This window comes from Argopecten irradians, chromosome 13 (assembly GCF_041381155.1).
Source record: "Argopecten irradians isolate NY chromosome 13, Ai_NY, whole genome shotgun sequence".
NCBI classification, from domain to species: domain Eukaryota; kingdom Metazoa; phylum Mollusca; class Bivalvia; order Pectinida; family Pectinidae; genus Argopecten; species Argopecten irradians.
This window is the reverse complement of record NC_091146.1, coordinates 761,701-784,887: the sequence shown is the minus strand read 5'-3', so window position 1 is coordinate 784,887 and position 23,187 is coordinate 761,701. Positions and strand designations below refer to the sequence as shown.

The following is a 23,187-nucleotide window of genomic DNA, read 5'->3' as shown; positions in this document are numbered from 1 at the left end:
AAATTGATGTACAGACAAAAAATGTACTTGGTTTTGATCGGATGTTCACAAGTCTAAAACAAATGGATGTACAGACATCAAATGTACTTGGTTTTGATCGGGTGTTCACAAGTCTAAAACAAATGGATGTACAGACATCAAATGTACTTGGTTTTGATCGGGTGTTCACAAGTCTAAAACAAATGGATGTACAGACATCAAATGTACTTGGTTTTGATCGGGATGTTCACAAGTCTAAAAACAAATGGATGTACAGGTACATAAAATGTACTTGATTTGATCGGGTGTTAATATTGTAAACCATTAAATTGACACATGATAGCCTTGACAACATGTCACTGTTCCGGGTACTAATACCTACCCACTAGGGTACTAATACCTACCCACTAGGGTACTAATACCTACCCACTAGGGTAGGTACTAATACCTACCCACTAGGGTACTAATACCTACCCACTAGGGTACTAATACCTACCCACTAGGGTACTAATACCTACCCACTAGGGTACTAATACCTACCCACTAGGGTACTAATACCTACCCACTAGGGTACTAATACCTACCCACTAGGGTACTAATACCTACCCACTAGGGTACTAATACCTACCCACTAGGGTACTAATACCTACCCACTAGGGTACTATATATATAATACCTACCCACTAGGGTACTAATACCTACCCACTAGGGTACTAATACCTACCCACTAGGGTAGGTACTAATACCTACCCACTAGGGTACTAATACCTACCCACTAGGGTACTAATACCTACCCACTAGGGTACTAATACCTACCCACTAGGGTACTAATACCTACCCACTAGGGTACTAATACCTACCCACTAGGGTACTAATACCTACCCACTAGGGTACTAATACCTATCCACTAGGGTACTTATACCTACCCACTAGGGTACTAATACCTACCCACTAGGGTACTAATACCTACCTTGAACGAATATACGTACCCGGCCTACTATACCTTTCGGCCGGGTACGAATTGGTCCCTATGTGTCGTAGTGGAGCACTGCCTCCGAAAATCACTCGGGCACAGTTTTCTAAACTTTTTTGTAGGTTTCCAATTATATTAAGCGTATACATGCATTTACATATTATTTTTGTCTAAAACAAACATAACTACCATTCTTAATATATACCGTACCGCTCACAAGGCGTCAAATTCACAACTTGTGGACTTGCCGTATAAATTTCCTTCAGAAAGACCTTCATATGTTTTATGTGAAAAAAAATAATGAACGATGAGAAATTGATATTTTATATAGTTCAGTTTTATTCCCTAGTAGGTAAGCGATATCAAAAAAGTATGATAAAATGCAAAGAAACGTGTTATAATGGTTTGTATAATCATTATTTTGCTCCATTAGCAGTAATAGGCACCAATTGTAGCTCTAAAGACGACATCATTTTCTGTCTAAAAGTCTTTTGAGCTACAATATTGCAGCTAATACCTACCCACTAGGGTACTAATACCTACCCACTAGGGTACTAATACCTACCCACTAGGGTACTAATACCTACCCACTAGGGTACTAATGCCTACCCACTAGGGTACTAATGCCTACCCACTAGGGTACTAATGCCTACCCACTAGGGTACCAATACCTACCCACTAGGGTGCTAATACCTACCCACTAGGGTACTAATACCTACCCACTAGGGTACTAATACCTACCTACTAATAAGTTGTTGAAGGCCTCACCGACATTCGTCGCATCCAAAGCTGACGTCTCTATAAAGGAGTACTTGTTCTCCTCTGTAAAATAACAAGGATTTACTGTTAATACAGGTAAGTTTGCTGTTGTAAAAGGTTGAGATTTTTTGTTAGAATTAAACATAAGGGGGTTATTTTTATCGTTGTTCGATAGCTTTCGAAAGCATCATTCATTTGACACAGAGTAATACATAATGGTTTAAAAACTACAAAAAAACAATTTCATGAGGCTTTCAAATTTTACGGTTAGCACAAATAAATAAACAACAAAATTCAAACCACAAACACAAAGGAATTATACCCCATATAATGATTCTAAGGCAAAGCTAAGGGAAGTAACTCATATAAGATATTGGTCTCCAATCTCAAAGAAAATACTATCATGGTAGAAAAAACGATTTAGCTACGTATATTAGGATATCGCAGTAGTCCAGAGTTGTAAACTAGCACACTAATACAACAATGTAAACGAATATATAACAGGAGAAGTCAGTGTGTTATTAACAATTAATATCTTAAACAAAATGAAAGCTCCATAATGATATGTATGGCCTGAAAACGTAAACATATTCATTCGGTAACTTTGTACTAGTAAATATTACTAACAGTGACCACTGCACATTGGCTTTAGGCCATACAAGTATCTTCATGATATTATACATTCTCAGCACCAGTCTCTTCTATGATTCAAAAGTAATGGCATCACTAGCTGGACCATGGCCAAGCCAGCTGGACAATGGCAGCACTAGCTGGACCATGGCCAAGCCAGCTGGACAATGGCAACACAATAGCTGGACCTGTCGGATGACAACGCTAGCAGGACCATGGCATCACTAGCTGGACCATGGCCAAGCCAGCTGGACAATGGCAGCACTAGCTGGACCATGGCCAAGCCAGCTGGACAATGGCAACACTAGCTGGACCATGGCAACACTAGCTGGACCATGGCAACACTAGCTGGACAATGGCAACACTAGCTGGACCATGGCAACACTAGCTGGACCATGGCAACACTAGCTGGACAATGGCAACACTAGCTGGACAATGGCAACACTAGCTGGACAATGGCAACACTAGCTGGACAATGGCAACACTAGCTGGACAATGGCAACACTAGCTGGACCATGGCAACACTAGCTGGACCATGGCAACACTAGCTGGACAATGGCAACACTAGCTGGACCATGGCAACACTAGCTGGACCATGGCCACGCCAGCTGGACCATGGCAACACTAGCTGGACCATGGCAACACTAGCTGGACTATGGCAACACTAGCTGGACCATGGCAACGCTAGCTGGACCATGGCAACACTAGCTGGACAATGGCAACACTAGCTGGACTATGACAACGCTAGCTGGACAATGGCAACACTAGCTGGACCATGGCAATGCTACCTGGACCATGGCCACGCTAGCTTGACCATGGCAACACTAGCTGGACTATGACAACACTAGCTGGACCATGGCAACACTAGCTGGACAATGGCAACACTAGCTGGACCATGGCAACACTAGCTGGACAATGGCAACACTAGCTGGACCATGGCAACACTAGCTGGACCATGGCAACACTAGCTGGACAATGGCAACACTGGCTGGACCATGGCACTCGTTTACACTCGTTTACCCAGAGAGTCGTGAATACTTGGAACAGTCTCCCATCAAATGTTGTTCAGTCTAGGACAGTTAAGCAATTTGAATATGAACTCGATTCACATTGGAAAAATCAGCCACTATAAAGTATTTATACACTGAAAAAATAAATCCGTGAATTTCTAAGAGCTGACTATTATAGGATTATAAAAAATCCTGTACATGTTAACATGTATGTTGTCAGAATAAATCTATGTATCTATGTATCTATGGCCACGCTAGCTGGACAATGGCAACACTAGCTGGACCATGGCCACGCTAGCTGGACCATGGCAACACTAGCTGGACAATGGCAACACTAGCTGGACCATGGCAACACTAGCTGGACAATGGCAACACTAGCTGGACCATGGCAACACTAGCTGGACAATGGCAACACTAGCTGGACCATGGCAACACTAGCTGGACCATGGCAACACTAGCTGGACCATGGCAACACTAGCTGGACCATGGCAACACTAGCTGGACCATGGCAACACTAGCTGGACCATGGCAACACTAGCTGGACAATGGCAACACTAGCTGGACAATGGCAACACTAGCTGGACCATGGCAACACTAGCTGGACAATGGCAACACTAGCTGGACCATGGCAACACTAGCTGGACTATTACAACACTAGCTGGACTATGACAACACTAGCTGGACAATGGCAACACTAGCTGGACCATGGCAATGCTACCTGGACCATGGCCACGCTAGCTGGACCATGGCAACACTAGCTGGACTATGACAAGACTAGCTGGACCATGGCAACACTAGCTGGACTATGACAACACTAGCTGGACCATGGCAACACTAGCTGGACTATGACAACACTAGCTGGACTATGACAACGCTAGCTGGACAATGGCAACACTAGCTGGACCATGGCAATGCTACCTGGACCATGGCCACGCTAGCTGGACCATGGCAACACTAGCTGGACTATGACAAGACTAGCTGGACCATGGCAACACTAGCTGGACTATGACAACACTAGCTGGACAATGGCAACACTAGCTGGATAATGGCAACACTAGCTGGACCATGGCAACACTAGCTGGACCATGGCAACACTAGCTGGACAATGGCAACACTGGCTGGACCATGGCACTCGTTTACACTCGTTTACCCAGAGAGTCGTGAATACTTGGAACAGTCTCCCATCAAATGTTGTTCAGTCTAGGACAGTTAAGCAATTTGAATATGAACTCGATTCACATTGGAAAAATCAGCCACTATAAAGTATTTATACACTGAAAAAATAAATCCGTGAATTTCTAAGAGCTGACTATTATAGGATTATAAAAAATCCTGTACATGTTAACATGTATGTTGTCAGAATAAATCTATGTATCTATGTATCTATGGCCACGCTAGCTGGACAATGGCAACACTAGCTGGACCATGGCCACGCTAGCTGGACCATGGCAACACTAGCTGGACAATGGCAACACTAGCTGGACCATGGCAACACTAGCTGGACAATGGCAACACTAGCTGGACCATGGCAACACTAGCTGGACAATGGCAACACTAGCTGGACCATGGCAACACTAGCTGGACCATGGCAACACTAGCTGGACCATGGCAACACTAGCTGGACCATGGCCACGCCAGCTGGACAATGGCAACACTAGCTGGACCATGGCAACACTAGCTGGACAATGGCAATACTAGCTGGACTATGACAACACTAGCTGGACCATGGCAACACTAGCTGGACTATTACAACACTAGCTGGACTATGACAACACTAGCTGGACAATGGCAACACTAGCTGGACCATGGCAATGCTACCTGGACCATGGCCACGCTAGCTGGACCATGGCAACACTAGCTGGACTATGACAAGACTAGCTGGACCATGGCAACACTAGCTGGACTATGACAACACTAGCTGGACCATGGCCACGCTAGCTGGACAATGGCAACACTAGCTGGACAATGGCAACACTAGCTGGACCATGGCAACACTAGCTGGACAATGGCAACACTGGCTGGACCATGGCACTCGTTTACACTCGTTTACCCAGAGAGTCGTGAATACTTGGATCAGTCTCCCATCAAATGTTGTTCAGTCTAGGACAGTTAAGCAATTTGAATATGAACTCGATTCACATTGGAAAAATCAGCCACTATAAAGTATTTATACACTGAAAAAATAAATCCGTGAATTTCTAAGAGCTGACTATTATAGGATTATAAAAAATCCTGTACATGTTAACATGTATGTTGTCAGAATAAATCTATGTATCTATGTATCTATGGCCACGCTAGCTGGACAATGGCAACACTAGCTGGACCATGGCCACGCTAGCTGGACCATGGCAACACTAGCTGGACCATGGCAACACTAGCTGGACCATGGCAACACTAGCTGGACCATGGCAACACTAGCTGGACTATGACAACACTAGCTGGACCATGGCAACACTAGCTGGACAATGGCAACACTCAGCTGGACCATGGCCACGCTAGCTGGACAATGGCAACACTAGCTTGACAATGGCAACACTAGCTGGACCATGGCAACACTAGCTGGACAATGGCAACACCAGCTGGACTATGACAACACTAGCTGGACAATGGCAACACTAGCTGGACAATGGCAACACTAGCTGGACCATGGCAACACTAGCTGGACCATGGCAACACTAGCTGGACAATGGCAACACTAGCTGGACCATGGCAACACTAGCTGGACCATGGCAACACTAGCTGGACTATGACAATACTAGCTGGACCATGGCCACGCTAGCTGGACAATGGCAACACTAGCTGGACAATGGCAACACTCACTGGACTATGACAACGCTAGCTGGACAATGGTAACACTAGCTGGACAATGGCAACACTCACTGGACCATGGCAACACTAGCTGGACTATGACAACGCTAGCTGGACAATGGCAACACTAGCTGGACAATGGCAACACCAGCTGGACTATGACAACGCTAGCTGGACAATAGCAACACTACCTGGACCATGGCCGTGCTAACTGGACCATGGCCGTGCTAACTGGACAATGACAGTGCTAGCTGGACAAGAAATCATTAGAACAGAAGGAACAGCACTAAAACAATATGTCTCCCACATGAAAAAACAACATAAATCAATTGGAAACCTAAATAGATTTCCTGGCCAATTTTTTGCTTTACATACCAGCTTTAAGGCGTCCTTGTTCCTGTTGGATTGCTCGGACTGACCGCAGGTCAGTTTTATTTCCGACGATCATTATACACACATAAGGGTCAGCATGTTCCTTCAGCTCCTCCAACCATTTGTGTAGATTTTCAAACGTCTGTGGTTTAGTGATGTCATACACAACTAACGCCCCAACAGCTCCCCGATAATACCTGTAAATGACATCAATATCTATACATACATTTTTTAGAATATTGAATGAAATATAACCACATAACATGAGTTATTAGTGATTTGAAACATACATATAGATAACAATTTATAAGATTTTAACTTATCCTTGAGTTTGAGGATATCCCTTGGGAGGAAAGTTGTGATTTCTGTCCCTTGGGAGGGAGGCTGTTAGTTCTGTCCTCTGGGAGGAAGGTTGTGATTTCTGTCCCTTGGGAGGAAGGTTGTGATTTGTGTCCCTTGGAAGGGAGGCTGTTAGTTCTGTCCTCTGGGAGGAAGGTTGTGAGTTGTTTCCCCTGGGAGGAAGGTTGTGAATTGTTTTCCTTGGGAGGGAGGCTGTTAGTTCTGTCCTCTGGGAGGAAGGTTGTGATTTCTGTCCCTTGGGAGGGAGGCTGTTAGTTCTGTCCTCTGGGAGGAAGGTTGTGATTTCTGTCCCTTGGGAGGGAGACTGTTAGTTCTGTCCTCTGGGAGGAAGGTTGTGAGTTGTTTCCCCTGGGAGGAAGGTTGTGAATTGTTTCCCTTGGGAGGGAGGCTGTTAGTTCTGTCCTCTGGGAGGAAGGTTGTGATTTCTGTCCCTTGGGAGGGAGGCTGTTAGTTCTGTCCTCTGGGAGGAAGGTTGTGATTTCTGTCCCTTGGGAGGGAGGCTGTTAGTTCTGTCCTCTGGGAGGAAGGTTGTGAATTGTTTCCCTTGGGAGGGAGGCTGTTAGTTCTGTCCTCTGGGAGGAAGGTTGTGAGTTGTTTCCCTTGGGAGGGAGGCTGTTAGTTCTGTCCTCTGGGAGGAAGGTTGTGAGTTGTTTCCTCTGGGAGGAAGGTTGTGAGTTGTTTTCTCTGGGAGGAAGGTTGTGAGTTGTTTCCTCTGGGAGGAAGGTTGTGAGTTGTTTCCCCTGGGAGGAAGGTTGTGAGTTGTTTCCCCTGGGAGGAAGGTTGTGAGTTGTTTCCCCTGGGAGGAAGGTTGTGAGTTGTTTCCCCTGGGAGGAAGGTTGTGAGTTGTTTCCTCTGGGAGGAAGGTTGTGAGTTGTTTCCCCTGGGAGGAAGGTTGTGAGTTGTTTCCCCTGGGAGGAAGGTTGTGAGTTGTTTCCCCTGGGAGGAAGGTTGTGAGTTGTTTCCCCTGGGAGGAAGGTTGTGAGTTGTTTCCCCTGGGAGGAAGGTTGTGAGTTGCTTCCCCTGGGAGGAAGGTTGTGAGTTGTTTCCTCTGGGAGGAAGGTTGTGAGTTGTTTCCCCTGGGAGGAAGGTTGTGAGTTGTTTCTCCTGGTAGGAAGGTTGTGAGTTGTTTCCTCTGGGAGGAAGGTTGTGGATTGTTTCCCCTGGGAGGAAGGTTGTGAGTTGTTTCCCCTGGGAGGAAGGTTGTGAGTTGTTTCCCCTGGGAGGAAGGTTGTGAGTTGTTTCCTCTGGGAGGAAGGTTGTGAGTTGTTTCCCCTGGGAGGAAGGTTGTGAGTTGTTTCTCCTGGTAGGAAGGTTGTGAGTTGTTTCCTCTGGGAGGAAAGTTGTGAGTTGTTTCCCATGGGAGGAAGGTTGTGAGTTGCTTCCCCTGGGAGAAAGGTTGTGAGTTGTTTCTCCTGGTAGGAAGGTTGTGAGTTGTTTCCTCTGGGAGGAAGGTTGTGGGTTGTTTCCCCTGGGAGGAAGGTTGTGAGTTGTTTCCCCTGGGAGGAAGGTTGTGAGTTGTTTCCCCTGGGAGGAAGGTTGTGAGTTGTTTCCCCTGGGAGGAAGGTTGTGAGTTGTTTCCCCTGGGAGGAAGGTTGTGGGTTGTTTCCTCTGGGAGGAAGGTTGTGAGTTGTTTCCTCTGGGAGGGAGGTTGTGGGTTGTTTCCTGTGGGAGGAAGGTTGTGAGTTGTTTTCCCCTGGGAGGAAGGTTGTGGGTTGTTTCCTCTGGGAGGAAGGTTGTGAGTTGTTTCCCCTGGGAGGAAGGTTGTGAGTTGTTTCCCCTGGGAGGAAGGTTGTGAGTTGTTTCCCCTGGGAGGAAGGTTGTGAGTTGTTTCCCCTGGGAGGAAGGTTGTGAGTTGTTTCCCCTGGGAGGAAGGTTGTGAGTTGTTTCCCCTGGGAGGAAGGTTGTGAGTTGTTTCCCCTGGGAGGAAGGTTGTGAGTTGTTTCCCCTGGGGGGAAGGTTGTGAGTTGCTTCCCCTGGGAGGAAGGTTGTGAGTTGTTTCCCCTGGGAGGAAGGTTGTGAGTTGTTTCCCCTGGGAGGAAGGTTGTGAGTTGTTTCCCCTGGGAGGAAGGTTGTGAGTTGTTTCCCCTGGGAGGAAGGTTGTGAGTTGTTTCCCCTGGGAGAAAGGTTGTTAGTTGTTTCTCCTGGGAGGAAGGTTGTGAGTTGTTTCCCCTGGGAGAAAGGTTGTTAGTTGTTTCTCCTGGGAGGAAGGTTGTGAGTTGTTTCTCCTGGGAGAAAAGTTGTGAGTTGTTGTTTCCCTTGATAGGAAGGTTGTGAGTTGTTTCCCCTGGGAGGAATTTTGTTAGTTGTTTCTCCTGGGAGGAAGGTTGTGAGTTGTTTCCCCTGGGAGGAAGGTTGTGAGTTGTTTCCCCTGGGAGGAAGGTTGCAAATTCGCTCCCCTGGCTGTGACACTGTAGTTTAAAACGTACCTTAAAGTGGTAGATTACTAGTTTTTTTGCTTAGTTCTCAGTATACAAAGGGAGTGTGATGACTGGTTTGCTTGTTGTCAGTCTAATGTGACCCATTGGGGTGTGTTGTTTGTTTTTGTATCACCTAATTCCTAAGTGATTTAGCACAATAAAAAGGGCAAAAGTTCTACTAAGTAGATATTTAAGCATTGAACTGCTTTTAGTTGGCATTCATGAGCAATATGAATGCAAACTGGGGAAAGGTAAATTTAATGAAGCGCGCTAGCGCTTCATGTTAAATTTACCTTTCCCCAGTTTGCATTCATATTGCTCATGAATGCCAACTAAAAGCAGTTCAATGCTTATATTTACCACTTAAAATTAACGTATCAAAGATTTTTTTAAAACGCCCACTTAAAAATTCAAATTTTCCCGCCTTGTCGTTCCAGTGTGAACAATGAACGGAACAGCCAACAGCCTGTTTTCCCAGATTCAAAATATAGTCCGTCTTACAAAACATAACACAACAATAATAGTCAATGTACTTTATGTATTTAATACATTTGGAATATTTCAAATTGAAAAATGAAAAAAAACTGATTGTTCATTTTTAATTTTATGGATAGGTTTTTTCAAATATTTTTTCCGCCTCGTTTGCCGCGGAAGGTTATAACAGACATCAAGAAGTCCGTGCAGTGAGTGAACATCACGCTTAACATTAGTGTCGTTCACGCTTCACTTCAGTTATTATGGTTAAAATTGAACACGCAATTCTCGAAAGACGAACTTGTGAAGAATCCTGGAGTGATAGTACTAGTGCTAACATTCACATTGCTGTTTGACACGAGTGGTTGAGCCTGCGTCGTCTCGCACGATGAAGGTGAGTTTGAAAATGAAACTTGACTGGAGGGGACGGACGCCATTTCTATGTCACCTGTCGCACGCGTTACAGTGGCTGATGGAGCGCTCCTTGTCTTGATCATGACTGACAGACTGTCGCTGATGTCTCTCTTCTGTTTTGTGGATACGGAACGATTATATGAACGGAGAGATGATTCACATCGATGATCCGACATGAACATGATGTGTCTGGCTTCATATCCAGTGTCGTTCAAGTACTGTATGGCCGTGGCCCGTAGACAGTGAGGAGTGTACGGAGCGTCAACATCAGACGATTTACATATGTCCGAAAGGAAACGAGCGAATGTTCTGTGTGCTAAAGGTTTGGTGTTAAACCAAACATCAGTTAATTGAGGAGAAACACAAGCCAACTTGTTGTATTGGTTAAATAATTTGGTGGCGTTTTTGTCTGTTTTTTCAAGGAGGAGTTTTAACATCTTAACAGGACAGGATGGTGATTCAGGACAGCTGTACATTCTCTTTCCGATGTTTGCCTCGTGAGAATTTAACCCTCCCTGGTGATTTTTTTGCTGTGTCATGTGCGTCATTGTAACATATTCCCCGGATTCATCATTGTGAAACTCAAAGGACTGTGGTGTTAATTGATGATGGAACTCCATCCCGCGTGTAATGAAGTGTACCGATAAATTGTACCATACACAGTGCCGTAGGATTATGGGAGAGGAGGATGCTCTAGAAAGGTAGGTGGCTATTTTGTGTAAATGTTCTGGTTCAATAATTGGCTTGTGGGCAGTTGCCTTACTTTCGCCCGTTTTTTCCCTCTGTTTTAATAAGCCGTCTAAGACTCCGTTTGCCTGTTTAAACTCACGGTCTCTTACTATGTCCAAATTTCTCCCAATATCAACAAAATACCTATTGATGGCCCCTCTGATATTTTTCAATGTGTTTTTGTGATACAGTTCATTTTCCGATTTTGGTCTTGCTGCAACATAAAAATGTTTTAGAATCTCAGCTAGGTCCTCGGCAGATACACTTGTCAAATCTACGGGTGTTCCGCGTTTCTCAATGTTCCAATCTGGAAAATGAAAACGGAAGTTTTTGAAATGGGAATAAAGAAGAGAGAACGTCAAACGTGTAACATTTGAAGCCGTTTTGTTGATTGCTTAAAACATTGCAACAATAAACGTGTTTTAATTGATTTTATACGTTGTGACACTATCGACAAACTACCGAGCCACAGACTCTGAAACTTTTTTTCTGCTTTGATTTTTTTTCTGCTTTGATTTCTTACCTTGAAATATTCTAATGCCCCAGGCTGTATTCTTCTTCGTTGACTTACTCTGTCTGCTTTCAAGAATGTTGGCTATTTCTTCATGGGTTGTGTCCTTAAACCGTTTAGGTACTGCCGGAGACTCTGGAGGGGGGAGGTCAGTTATGGCCGGTTTGGTCAGCTCCTGTTCCATACGATTAGCCAGCTCTAGCGTACTCGCTAAACCCTCTACATCTAGATTCCTTATATAGTTGATCAAGTCTTGATCTGGCTCTTCTAGCTCTATAATGTCTTCTGTGGGTAATGAAATTTCCCAATTTGCCGATATACCCAAGTCTGACATGTCCGAGGAATCGTCACTGTCCATGTTTGTTGACAAATAGCAGACGATAAAAACAACGCTGCAGCCAGGGGGCGTTTTATTTTTTCGTTTATTTGATAACATTCACGTTGATTTTATTTTAAAGATTTATTATATTTTTTTTTCGTAATTCATGTTTTTATAGTGAATTAATATGTGTTTAGATATCACAAACTGTAATCTCGTTAGAAAGTGGTTTCAACGTACAAGGGGAGGTAACCTCAATTTGTTTACATGATACGGTGTCAAAATATTCTTGCGCCGGTTGGCAGTCATGAAATGATAACGCGCAAGCATAGTTGGTAAGGTTATATAGTGACGAATGTAACACTCCTGTGACAGTATAAATCAGAACTTACACACAAACATGTGGTAACAGTAAATCAGGTACACACTAGTGATGTGGCCTGTAACACTCCTGACCTGATAGTTATAAATCAGAACTTACACACTAGTGATGGCCCTGTAACACTCCTGACCTGACAGTATAAATCAGAACTTACACACTAGTGATGGCCCTGTAACACTCCTGACCTGACAGTATAAATCAGAACTTACACACTAGTGATGGCCCTGTAACACTCCTGACCTGACAGTATAAATCAGAACTTACACACTAGTGATGGCCCTGTAACACTCCTGACCTGACAGTATAAAATCAGAACTTACACACTAGTGATGTCCCTGTAACACTCCTGACCTGACAGTATAAATCAGAACTTACACACTAGTGATGTCCCTGTAACACTCCTGACCTGACAGTATAAATCAGAACTTACACACTAGTGATGGCCCTGTAACACTCCTGACCTGACAGTATAAATCAGAACTTACACACTAGTGATGGCCCTGTAACACTCCTGACCTGACAGTATAAATCAGAACTTACACACTAGTGATGGCCCTGTAACACTCCTGACCTGACAGTATAAATCAGAACTTACACACTAGTGATGTCCCTGTAACACTCCTGACCTGACAGTATAAATCAGAACTTACACACTAGTGATGTCCCTGTAACACTCCTGACCTGACAGTATAAATCAGAACTTACACACTAGTGATGTCCCTGTAACACTCCTGACCTGACAGTATAAATCAGAACTTACACACTAGTGATGTCCCTGTAACACTCCTGACCTGACAGTATAAATCAGAACTTACACACTAGTGATGTCCCTGTAACACTCCTGACCTGACAGTATAAATCAGAACTTACACACTAGTGATGTCCCTGTAACACTCCTGACCTGACAGTATAAATCAGAACTTACACACTAGTGATGGCCCTGTAACACTCCTGACCTGACAGTATAAATCAGAACTTACACACTAGTGATGGCCCTGTAACACTCCTGACCTGACAGTATAAATCAGAACTTACACACTAGTGATGGCCCTGTAACACTCCTGACCTGACAGTATAAATCAGTTACACTCCTAAATCAGAACTTACACACTAGTGATGGCCCTGTAACACTCCTGACCTGACAGTATAAATCAGAACTTACACACTAGTGATGGCCCTGTAACACTCCTGACCTGACAGTATAAATCAGAACTTACACACTAGTGATGACCCTGTAACACTCCTGACCTGACAGTATAAATCAGAACTTACACACTAGTGATGGCCCTGTAACACTCCTGACCTGACAGTATAGTTATAAATCAGAACTTACACACTAGTGATGGCCCTGTAACACTCCTGACCTGACAGTATAAATCAGAACTTACACACTAGTGATGTCCCTGTAACACTCCTGACCTGACAGTATAAATCAGAACTTACACACTAGTGATGGCCCTGTAACACTCCTGACCTGACAGTATAAATCAGAACTTACACACTAGTGATGTCCCTGTAACACTCCTGACCTGACAGTATAAATCAGAACTTACACACTAGTGATGTCCCTGTAACACTCCTGACCTGACAGTATAAATCAGAACTTACACACTAGTGATGGCCCTGTAACACTCCTGACCTGACAGTATAAATCAGAACTTACACACTAGTGATGGCCCTGTAACACTCCTGACCTGACAGTATAAATCAGAACTTACACACTAGTGATGGCCCTGTAACACTCCTGACCTGACAGTATAAATCAGAACTTACACACTAGTGATGTCCCTGTAACACTCCTGACCTGACAGTATAAATCAGAACTTACACACTAGTGATGTCCCTGTAACACTCCTGACCTGACAGTATAAATCAGAACTTACACACTAGTGATGGCCCTGTAACACTCCTGACCTGACAGTATAAATCAGAACTTACACACTAGTGATGTCCCTGTAACACTCCTGACCTGACAGTATAAATCAGAACTTACACACTAGTGATGTCCCTGTAACACTCCTGACCTGACAGTATAAATCAGAACTTACACACTAGTGATGTCCCTGTAACACTCCTGACCTGACAGTATAAATCAGAACTTACACACTAGTGATGTCCCTGTAACACTCCTGACCTGACAGTATAAATCAGAACTTACACACTAGTGATGTCCCTGTAACACTCCTGACCTGACAGTATAAATCAGAACTTACACACTAGTGATGTCCCTGTAACACTCCTGACCTGACAGTATAAATCAGAACTTACACACTAGTGATGTCCCTGTAACACTCCTGACCTGACAGTATAAATCAGAACTTACACACTAGTGATGTCCCTGTAACACTCCTGACCTGACAGTATAAATCAGAACTTACACACTAGTGATGGCCCTGTAACACTCCTGACCTGACAGTATAAATCAGAACTTACACACTAGTGATGGCCCTGTAACACTCCTGACCTGACAGTATAAATCAGAACTTACACACTAGTGATGGCCCTGTAACACTCCTGACCTGACAGTATAAATCAGAACTTACACACTAGTGATGTCCCTGTAACACTCCTGACCTGACAGTATAAATCAGAACTTACACACTAGTGATGGCCCTGTAACACTCCTGACCTGACAGTATAAATCAGAACTTACACACTAGTGATGTCCCTGTAACACTCCTGACCTGACAGTATAAATCAGAACTTACACACTAGTGATGTCCCTGTAACACTCCTGACCTGACAGTATAGTTATAAATCAGAACTTACACACTAGTGATGGCCCTGTAACACTCCTGACCTGACAGTATAAATCAGAACTTACACACTAGTGATGCCCTGTAACACTCCTGACCTGACAGTATAAATCAGAACTTACACACTAGTGATGGCCCTGTAACACTCCTGACCTGACAGTATAAATCAGAACTTACACACTAGTGATGGCCCTGTAACACTCCTGACCTGACAGTATAGTAAAATCAGAACTCTACACACTAGTGATGGCCCTGTAACACTCCTGACCTGACAGTATAAATCAGAACTTACACACTAGTGATGTCCCTGTAAACTCCTGACCTGACAGTATAAATCAGAACTTACACACTAGTGATGGCCCTGTAACACTCCTGACCTGACAGTATAAATCAGAACTTACACACTAGTGATGGCCCTGTAACACTCCTGACCTGACAGTATAAATCAGAACTTACACACTAGTGATGTCCCTGTAACACTCCTGACCTGACAGTATAAATCAGAACTTACACACTAGTGATGTCCCTGTAACACTCCTGACCTGACAGTATAAATCAGAACTTACACACTAGTGATGCCCTGTAACACTCCTGACCTGACAGTATAAATCAGAACTTACACACTAGTGATGTCCCTGTAACACTCCTGACCTGACAGTATAAATCAGAACTTACACACTAGTGATGTCCCTGTAACACTCCTGACCTGACAGTATAAATCAGAACTTACACACTAGTGATGGCCCTGTAACGCTCCTGACCTGACAGTATAGTTATAAATCAGAACTTACACACTAGTGATGGCCCTGTAACACTCCTGACCTGACAGTATAAATCAGAACTTACACACTAGTGATGGCCCTGTAACACTCCTGACCTGACAGTATAAATCAGAACTTACACACTAGTGATGGCCCTGTAACACTCCTGACCTGACAGTATAAATCAGAACTTACACACTAGTGATGGCCCTGTAACACTCCTGACCTGACAGTATAAATCAGAACTTACACACTAGTGATGGCCCTGTAACACTCCTGACCTGACAGTATAAATCAGAACTTACACACTAGTGATGTCCCTGTAACACTCCTGACCTGACAGTATAAATCAGAACTTACACACTAGTGATGGCCCTGTAACACTCCTGACCTGACAGTATAGTTATAAATCAGAACTTACACACTAGTGATGTCCCTGTAACACTCCTGACCTGACAGTATAAATCAGAACTTACACACTAGTGATGTCCCTGTAACACTCCTGACCTGACAGTATAAATCAGAACTTACACACTAGTGATGGCCCTGTAACACTCCTGACCTGACAGTATAAATCAGAACTTACACACTAGTGATGGCCCTGTAACACTCCTGACCTGACAGTATAAATCAGAACTTACACACTAGTGATGTCCCTGTAACACTCCTGACCTGACAGTATAAATCAGAACTTACACACTAGTGATGTCCCTGTAACACTCCTGACCTGACAGTATAAATCAGAACTTACACACTAGTGATGTCCCTGTAACACTCCTGACCTGACAGTATAAATCAGAACTTACACACTAGTGATGGCCCTGTAACACTCCTGACCTGACAGTATAGTTATAAATCAGAACTTACACACTAGTGATGGCCCTGTAACACTCCTGACCTGACAGTATAAATCAGAACTTACACACTAGTGATGGCCCTGTAACACTCCTGACCTGACAGTATAAATATAAAAAAGAACTTACACACTAGTGATGGCCCTGTAACACTCCTGACCTGACAGTATAAATCAGAACTTACACACTAGTGATGTCCCTGTAACACTCCTGACCTGACAGTATAAATCAGAACTTACACACTAGTGATGGCCCTGTAACACTCCTGACCTGACAGTATAAATCAGAACACTCCTGACCTGACAGTATAAATCAGAACTTACACACTAGTGATGTCCCTGTAACACTCCTGACCTGACAGTATAAATCAGAACTTACACACTAGTGATGGCCCCTGTAACACTCCTGACCTGACAGTATAAATCAGAACTTACACACTAGTGATGGCCCTGTAACACTCCTGACCTGACAGTATAAATCAGAACTTACACACTAGTGATGCCTGTAACACTCCTGACCTGACAGTATAAATCAGAACTTACACACTAGTGATGTCCCTGTAACACTCCTGACCTGACAGTATAAATCAGAACTTACACACTAGTGATGTCCCTGTAACACTCCTGACCTGACAGTATAAATCAGAACTTACACACTAGTGATGTCCCTGTAACACTCCTGACCTGACAGTATAAATCAGAACTTACACACTAGTGATGGCCCTGTAACACTCCTGACCTGACAGTATAAATCAGAACTTACACACTAGTGATGTCCCTGTAACACTCCTGACCTGACAGTATAGTTATAAATCAGAACTTACACACTAGTGATGTCCCTGTAACACTCCTGACCTGACAGTATAAATCAGAACTTACACACTAGTGATGGCCCTGTAACACTCCTGACCTGACAGTATAAATCAGAACTTACACACTAGTGATGTCCCTGTAACACTCCTGACCTGACAGTATAAATCAGAACTTACACACTAGTGATGGCCCTGTAACACTCCTGACCTGACAGTATAAATCAGAACTTACACACTAGTGATGGCCCTGTAACACTCCTGACCTGACAGTATAAATCAGAACTTACACACTAGTGATGGCCCTGTAACACTCCTGACCTGACAGTATAAATCAGAACTTACACACTAGTGATGGCCCTGTAACACTCCTGACCTGACAGTATAAATCAGAACTTACACACTAGTGATGTCCCTGTAACACTCCTGACCTGACAGTATAAATCAGAACTTACACACTAGTGATGTCCCTGTAACACTCCTGACCTGACAGTATAAATCAGAACTTACACACTAGTGATGGCCCTGTAACACTCCTGACCTGACAGTATAAATCAGAACTTACACACTAGTGATGGCCCTGTAACGCTCCTGACCTGACAGTATAAATCAGAACTTACACACTAGTGATGGCCCTGTAACACTCCTGACCTGACAGTATAAATCAGAACTTACACACTAGTGATGGCCCTGTAACACTCCTGACCTGACAGTATAAATCAGAACTTACACACTAGTGATGGCCCTGTAACACTCCTGACCTGACAGTATAAATCAGAACTTACACACTAGTGATGGCCCTGTAACACTCCTGACCTGACAGTATAAATCAGAACTTACACACTAGTGATGGCCCTGTAACACTCCTGACCTGACAGTATAAATCAGAACTTACACACTAGTGATGGCCCTGTAACACTCCTGACCTGACAGTATAAATCAGAACTTACACACTAGTGATGGCCCTGTAACACTCCTGACCTGACAGTATAAATCAGAACTTACACACTAGTGATGGCCCTGTAACACTCCTGACCTGACAGACAGTATAAATCAGAACTTACACACTAGTGATGTCCCTGTAACACTCCTGACCTGACAGTATAGTTATAAATCAGAACTTACACACTAGTGATGTCCCTGTAACACTCCTGACCTGACAGTATAAATCAGAACTTACACACTAGTGATGTCCCTGTAACACTCCTGACCTGACAGTATAAATCAGAACTTACACACTAGTGATGGCCCTGTAACACTCCTGACCTGACAGTATAAATCAGAACTTACACACTAGTGATGGCCCTGTAACACTCCTGACCTGACAGTATAGTTATAAATCAGAACTTACACACTAGTGATGTCCCTGTAACACTCCTGACCTGACAGTATAAATCAGAACTTACACACTAGTGATGGCCCTGTAACACTCCTGACCTGACAGTATAAATCAGAACTTACACACTAGTGATGGCCCTGTAACACTCCTGACCTGACAGTATAAATCAGAACTTACACACTAGTGATGTCCCTGTAACACTCCTGACCTGACAGTATAAATCAGAACTTACACACTAGTGATGGCCCTGTAACACTCCTGACCTGACAGTATAAATCAGAACTTACACACTAGTGATGGCCCTGTAACACTCCTGACCTGACAGTATAAATCAGAACTTACACACTAGTGATGTCCCTGTAACACTCCTGACCTGACAGTATAAATCAGAACTTACACACTAGTGATGTCCCTGTAACACTCCTGACCTGACAGTATAAATCAGAACTTACACACTAGTGATGTCCCTGTAACACTCCTGACCTGACAGTATAAATCAGAACTTACACACTACTAGTGATGTCCCTGTAACACTCCTGACCTGACAGTATAAATCAGAACTTACACACTAGTGATGGCCCTGTAACACTCCGACCTGACCTGACAGTATATAAATCAGAACTTACACACTAGTGATGGCCCTGTAACACTCCTGACCTGACAGTATAAATCAGAACTTACACACTAGTGATGTCCCTGTAACACTCCTGACTGACAGTATAAATCAGAACTTACACACTAGTGATGCCCTGTAACACTCCTGACCTGACAGTATAAATCAGAACTTACACACTAGTGATGGCCCTGTAACACTCCTGACCTGACAGTATAAAATCAGAACTTACACACTAGTGATGGCCCTGTAACACTCCTGACCTGACAGTATAAATCAAACTTACACACTAGTGACCCTGTAACACTCCGACCTGACAGTATAAATCAGAACTTACACACTAGTGATGGCCCTGTAACACTCCTGACCTGACAGTATAAAATCAGAACTTACACACTAGTGATGGCCCTGTAACACTCCTGACCTGACAGTATAAATCAGAACTTACACACTAGTGATGTCCCTGTAACACTCCTGACCTGACAGTATAAATCAGAACACTCCTGACCTGACAGTATAAATCAGAACTTACACACTAGTGATGGCCCTGTAACACTCCTGACCTGACAGTATAAATCAGAACTTACACACTAGTGATGTCCCTGTAACACTCCTGACCTGACAGTATAAATCAGAACTTACACACTAGTGATGGCCATGTAACACTCCTGACCTGACAGTATAAATCAGAACTTACACACTAGTGATGGCCCTGTAACACTCCTGACCTGACAGTATAAATCAGAACTTACACACTAGTGATGGCCCTGTAACACTCCTGACCTGACAGTATAAATCAGAACTTACACACTAGTGATGTCCCTGTAACACTCCTGACCTGACAGTATAAATCAGAACTTACACACTAGTGATGTCCCTGTAACACTCCTGACCTGACAGTATAAATCAGAACTTACACACTAGTGATGTCCCTGTAACACTCCTGACCTGACAGTATAAATCAGAACTTACACACTAGTGATGGCCCTGTAACACTCCTGACCTGACAGTATAAATCAGAACTTACACACTAGTGATGTCCCTGTAACACTCCTGACCTGACAGTATAAATCAGAACTTACACACTAGTGATGTCCCTGTAACACTCCTGACCTGACAGTATAAATCAGAACTTACACACTAGTGATGTCCCTGTAACACTCCTGACCTGACAGTATAAATCAGAACTTACACACTAGTGATGGCCCTGTAACACTCCTGACCTGACAGTATAAATCAGAACTTACACACTAGTGATGTCCCTGTAACACTCCTGACCTGACAGTATAAAATCAGAACTTACACACTAGTGATGTCCCTGTAACACTCCTGACCTGACAGTATAAATCAGAACTTACACACTAGTGATGGCCCTGTAACACTCCTGACCTGACAGTATAAATCAGAACTTACACACTAGTGATGTCCCTGTAACACTCCTGACCTGACAGTATAAATCAGAACTTACACACTAGTGATGGCCCTGTAACACTCCTGACCTGACAGTATAAATCAGAACTTACACACTAGTGATGGCCCTGTAACACTCCTGACAGTGATAGTATAAATCAGAACTTACACACTAGTGATGGCCCTGTAACACTCCTGACCTGACAGTATAAATCAGAACTTACACACTAGTGATGGCCCTGTAACACTCCTGACCTGACAGTATAAATCAGAACTTACACACTAGTGATGTCCCTGTAACACTCCTGACCTGACAGTATAGTCATAAATCAGAACTTACACACTAGTGATGTCCCTGTAACACTCCTGACCTGACAGTATAAAATCAGAACTTACACACTAGTGATGTCCCTGTAACACTCCTGACCTGACAGTATAAATCAGAACTTACACACTAGTGATGTCCCTGTAACACTCCTGACCTGACAGTATAAATCAGAACTTACACACTAGTGATGGCCCTGTAACACTCCTGACCTGACAGTATAAATCAGAACTTACACACTAGTGATGTCCCTGTAACACTCCTGACCTGACAGTATAAATCAGAACACTCCTGACCTGACAGTATAAATCAGAACTTACACACTAGTGATGGCCCTGTAACACTCCTGACCTGACAGTATAAATCAGAACTTACACACTAGTGATGTCCCTGTAACACTCCTGACCTGACAGTATAAATCAGAACTTACACACTAGTGATGGCCCTGTAACACTCCTGACCTGACAGTATAGTTATAAATCAGAACTTACACACTAGTGATGTCCCTGTAACACTCCTGACCTGACAGTATAAATCAGAACTTACACACTAGTGATGGCCCTGTAACACTCCTGACCTGACAGTATAAATCAGAACTTACACACTAGTGATGGCCCTGTAACACTCCTGACCTGACAGTATAAATCAGAACTTACACACTAGTGATGGCCCTGTAACACTCCTGACCTGACAGTATAAATCAGAACTTACACACTAGTGATGTCCCTGTAACACTCCTGACCTGACAGTATAAATCAGAACTTACACACTAGTGATGTCCCTGTAACACTCCTGACCTGACAGTATAAATCAGAACTTACACACTAGTGATGTCCCTGTAACACTCCTGACCTGACAGTATAAATCAGAACTTACACACTAGTGATGGCCCTGTAACACTCCTGACCTGACAGTATAAATCAGAACTTACACACTAGTGATGGCCCTGTAACACTCCTGACCTGACAGTATAAATCAGAACTTACACACTAGTGATGGCCCTGTAACACTCCTGACCTGACAGTATAAATCAGAACTTACACACTAGTGATGGCCCTGTAACACTCCTGACCTGACAGTATAGTTATAAATCAGAACTTACACACTAGTGATGGCCCTGTAACACTCCTGACCTGACAGTATAAATCAGAACTTACACACTACTAGTGATGGCCCTGTAACACTCCTGACCTGACAGTATAAATCAGAACTTACACACTAGTGATGGCCCTGTAACACTCCTGACCTGACAGTATAAATCAGAACTTACACACTAGTGATGTCCCTGTAACACTCCTGACCTGACAGTATAAATCAGAACTTACACACTAGTGATGTCCCTGTAACACTCCTGACCTGACAGTATAAATCAGAACTTACACACTAGTGATGTCCCTGTAACACTCCTGACCTGACAGTATAAATCAGAACTGACACACTAGTGATGGCCCTGTAACGCTCCTGACCTGACAGTATAAATCAGAACTTACACACTAGTGATGTCCCTGTAACACTCCTGACCTGACAGTATAAATCAGAACTTACACACTAGTGATGTCCCTGTAACACTCCTGACCTGACTGTATCCCAAATTTGAGCCCTCACGGTCAAACACTCCTGACCTGACAGTATAAATCAGAACTTACACACTAGTGATGTCCCTGTAACACTCCTGACCTGACAGTATAAATCAGAACTTACACACTAGTGATGGCCCTGTAACACTCCTGACCTGACAGTATAAATCAGAACTTACACACTAGTGATGTCCCTGTAACACTCCTGACCTGACAGTATAAATCAGAACTTACACACTAGTGATGTCCCTGTAACACTCCTGACCTGACAGTATAAATCAGAACTTACACACTAGTGATGGCCCTGTAACACTCCTGACCTGACAGTATAAATCAGAACTTACACACTAGTGATGGCCCTGTAACACTCCTGACCTGACAGTATAAATCAGAACTTACACACTAGTGATGTCCCTGTAACACTCCTGACCTGACAGTATAAATCAGAACTTACACACTAGTGATGTCCCTGTAACACTCCTGACCTGACAGTATAAATCAGAACTTACACACTAGTGATGGCCCTGTAACACTCCTGACCTGACAGTATAAATCAGAACTTACACACTAGTGATGTCCCTGTAACACTCCTGACCTGACAGTATAA

At 43.7% G+C, this 23,187-nt stretch overlaps 1 protein-coding gene and 1 pseudogene across 1 annotated transcript; both read right to left on the bottom strand.

Moving 5' to 3' along the window:
• LOC138306117 (ras-related protein rab-11.1-like) overlaps nt 1–23,187 on the bottom strand; it is a 32,893-nt pseudogene that overhangs the window by 2,788 nt on the left and 6,918 nt on the right.
• Nucleotides 9,665–22,605, bottom strand: LOC138306115 (uncharacterized). The gene is made up of 4 exons (XM_069246477.1): nt 22,584–22,605; nt 15,624–15,657; nt 11,449–11,786; nt 9,665–11,232 (listed from the first exon to the last, which is right to left on the bottom strand). Exons 3-4 carry the CDS (start codon nt 11,768–11,770, stop codon nt 10,037–10,039), a joined length of 1,518 nt encoding a protein of 505 aa, XP_069102578.1. The 5' UTR covers nt 11,771–11,786; nt 15,624–15,657; nt 22,584–22,605; the 3' UTR covers nt 9,665–10,036.

What these genes read in the sequence shown, in the direction of transcription:
- LOC138306115 (XM_069246477.1), bottom strand. Translation starts at nt 11,770, where the DNA reads ATGTCAGACTTGGGTATATCGGCAAATTGGGAAATTTCATTACCCACA. An exon ending in GGGCATTAGAATATTTCAAG is followed by an intron (nt 11,233 to 11,448) that starts GTAAGAAATCAA and finishes TTCATTTTCCAG; the next exon opens with ATTGGAACATTGAGAAACGC.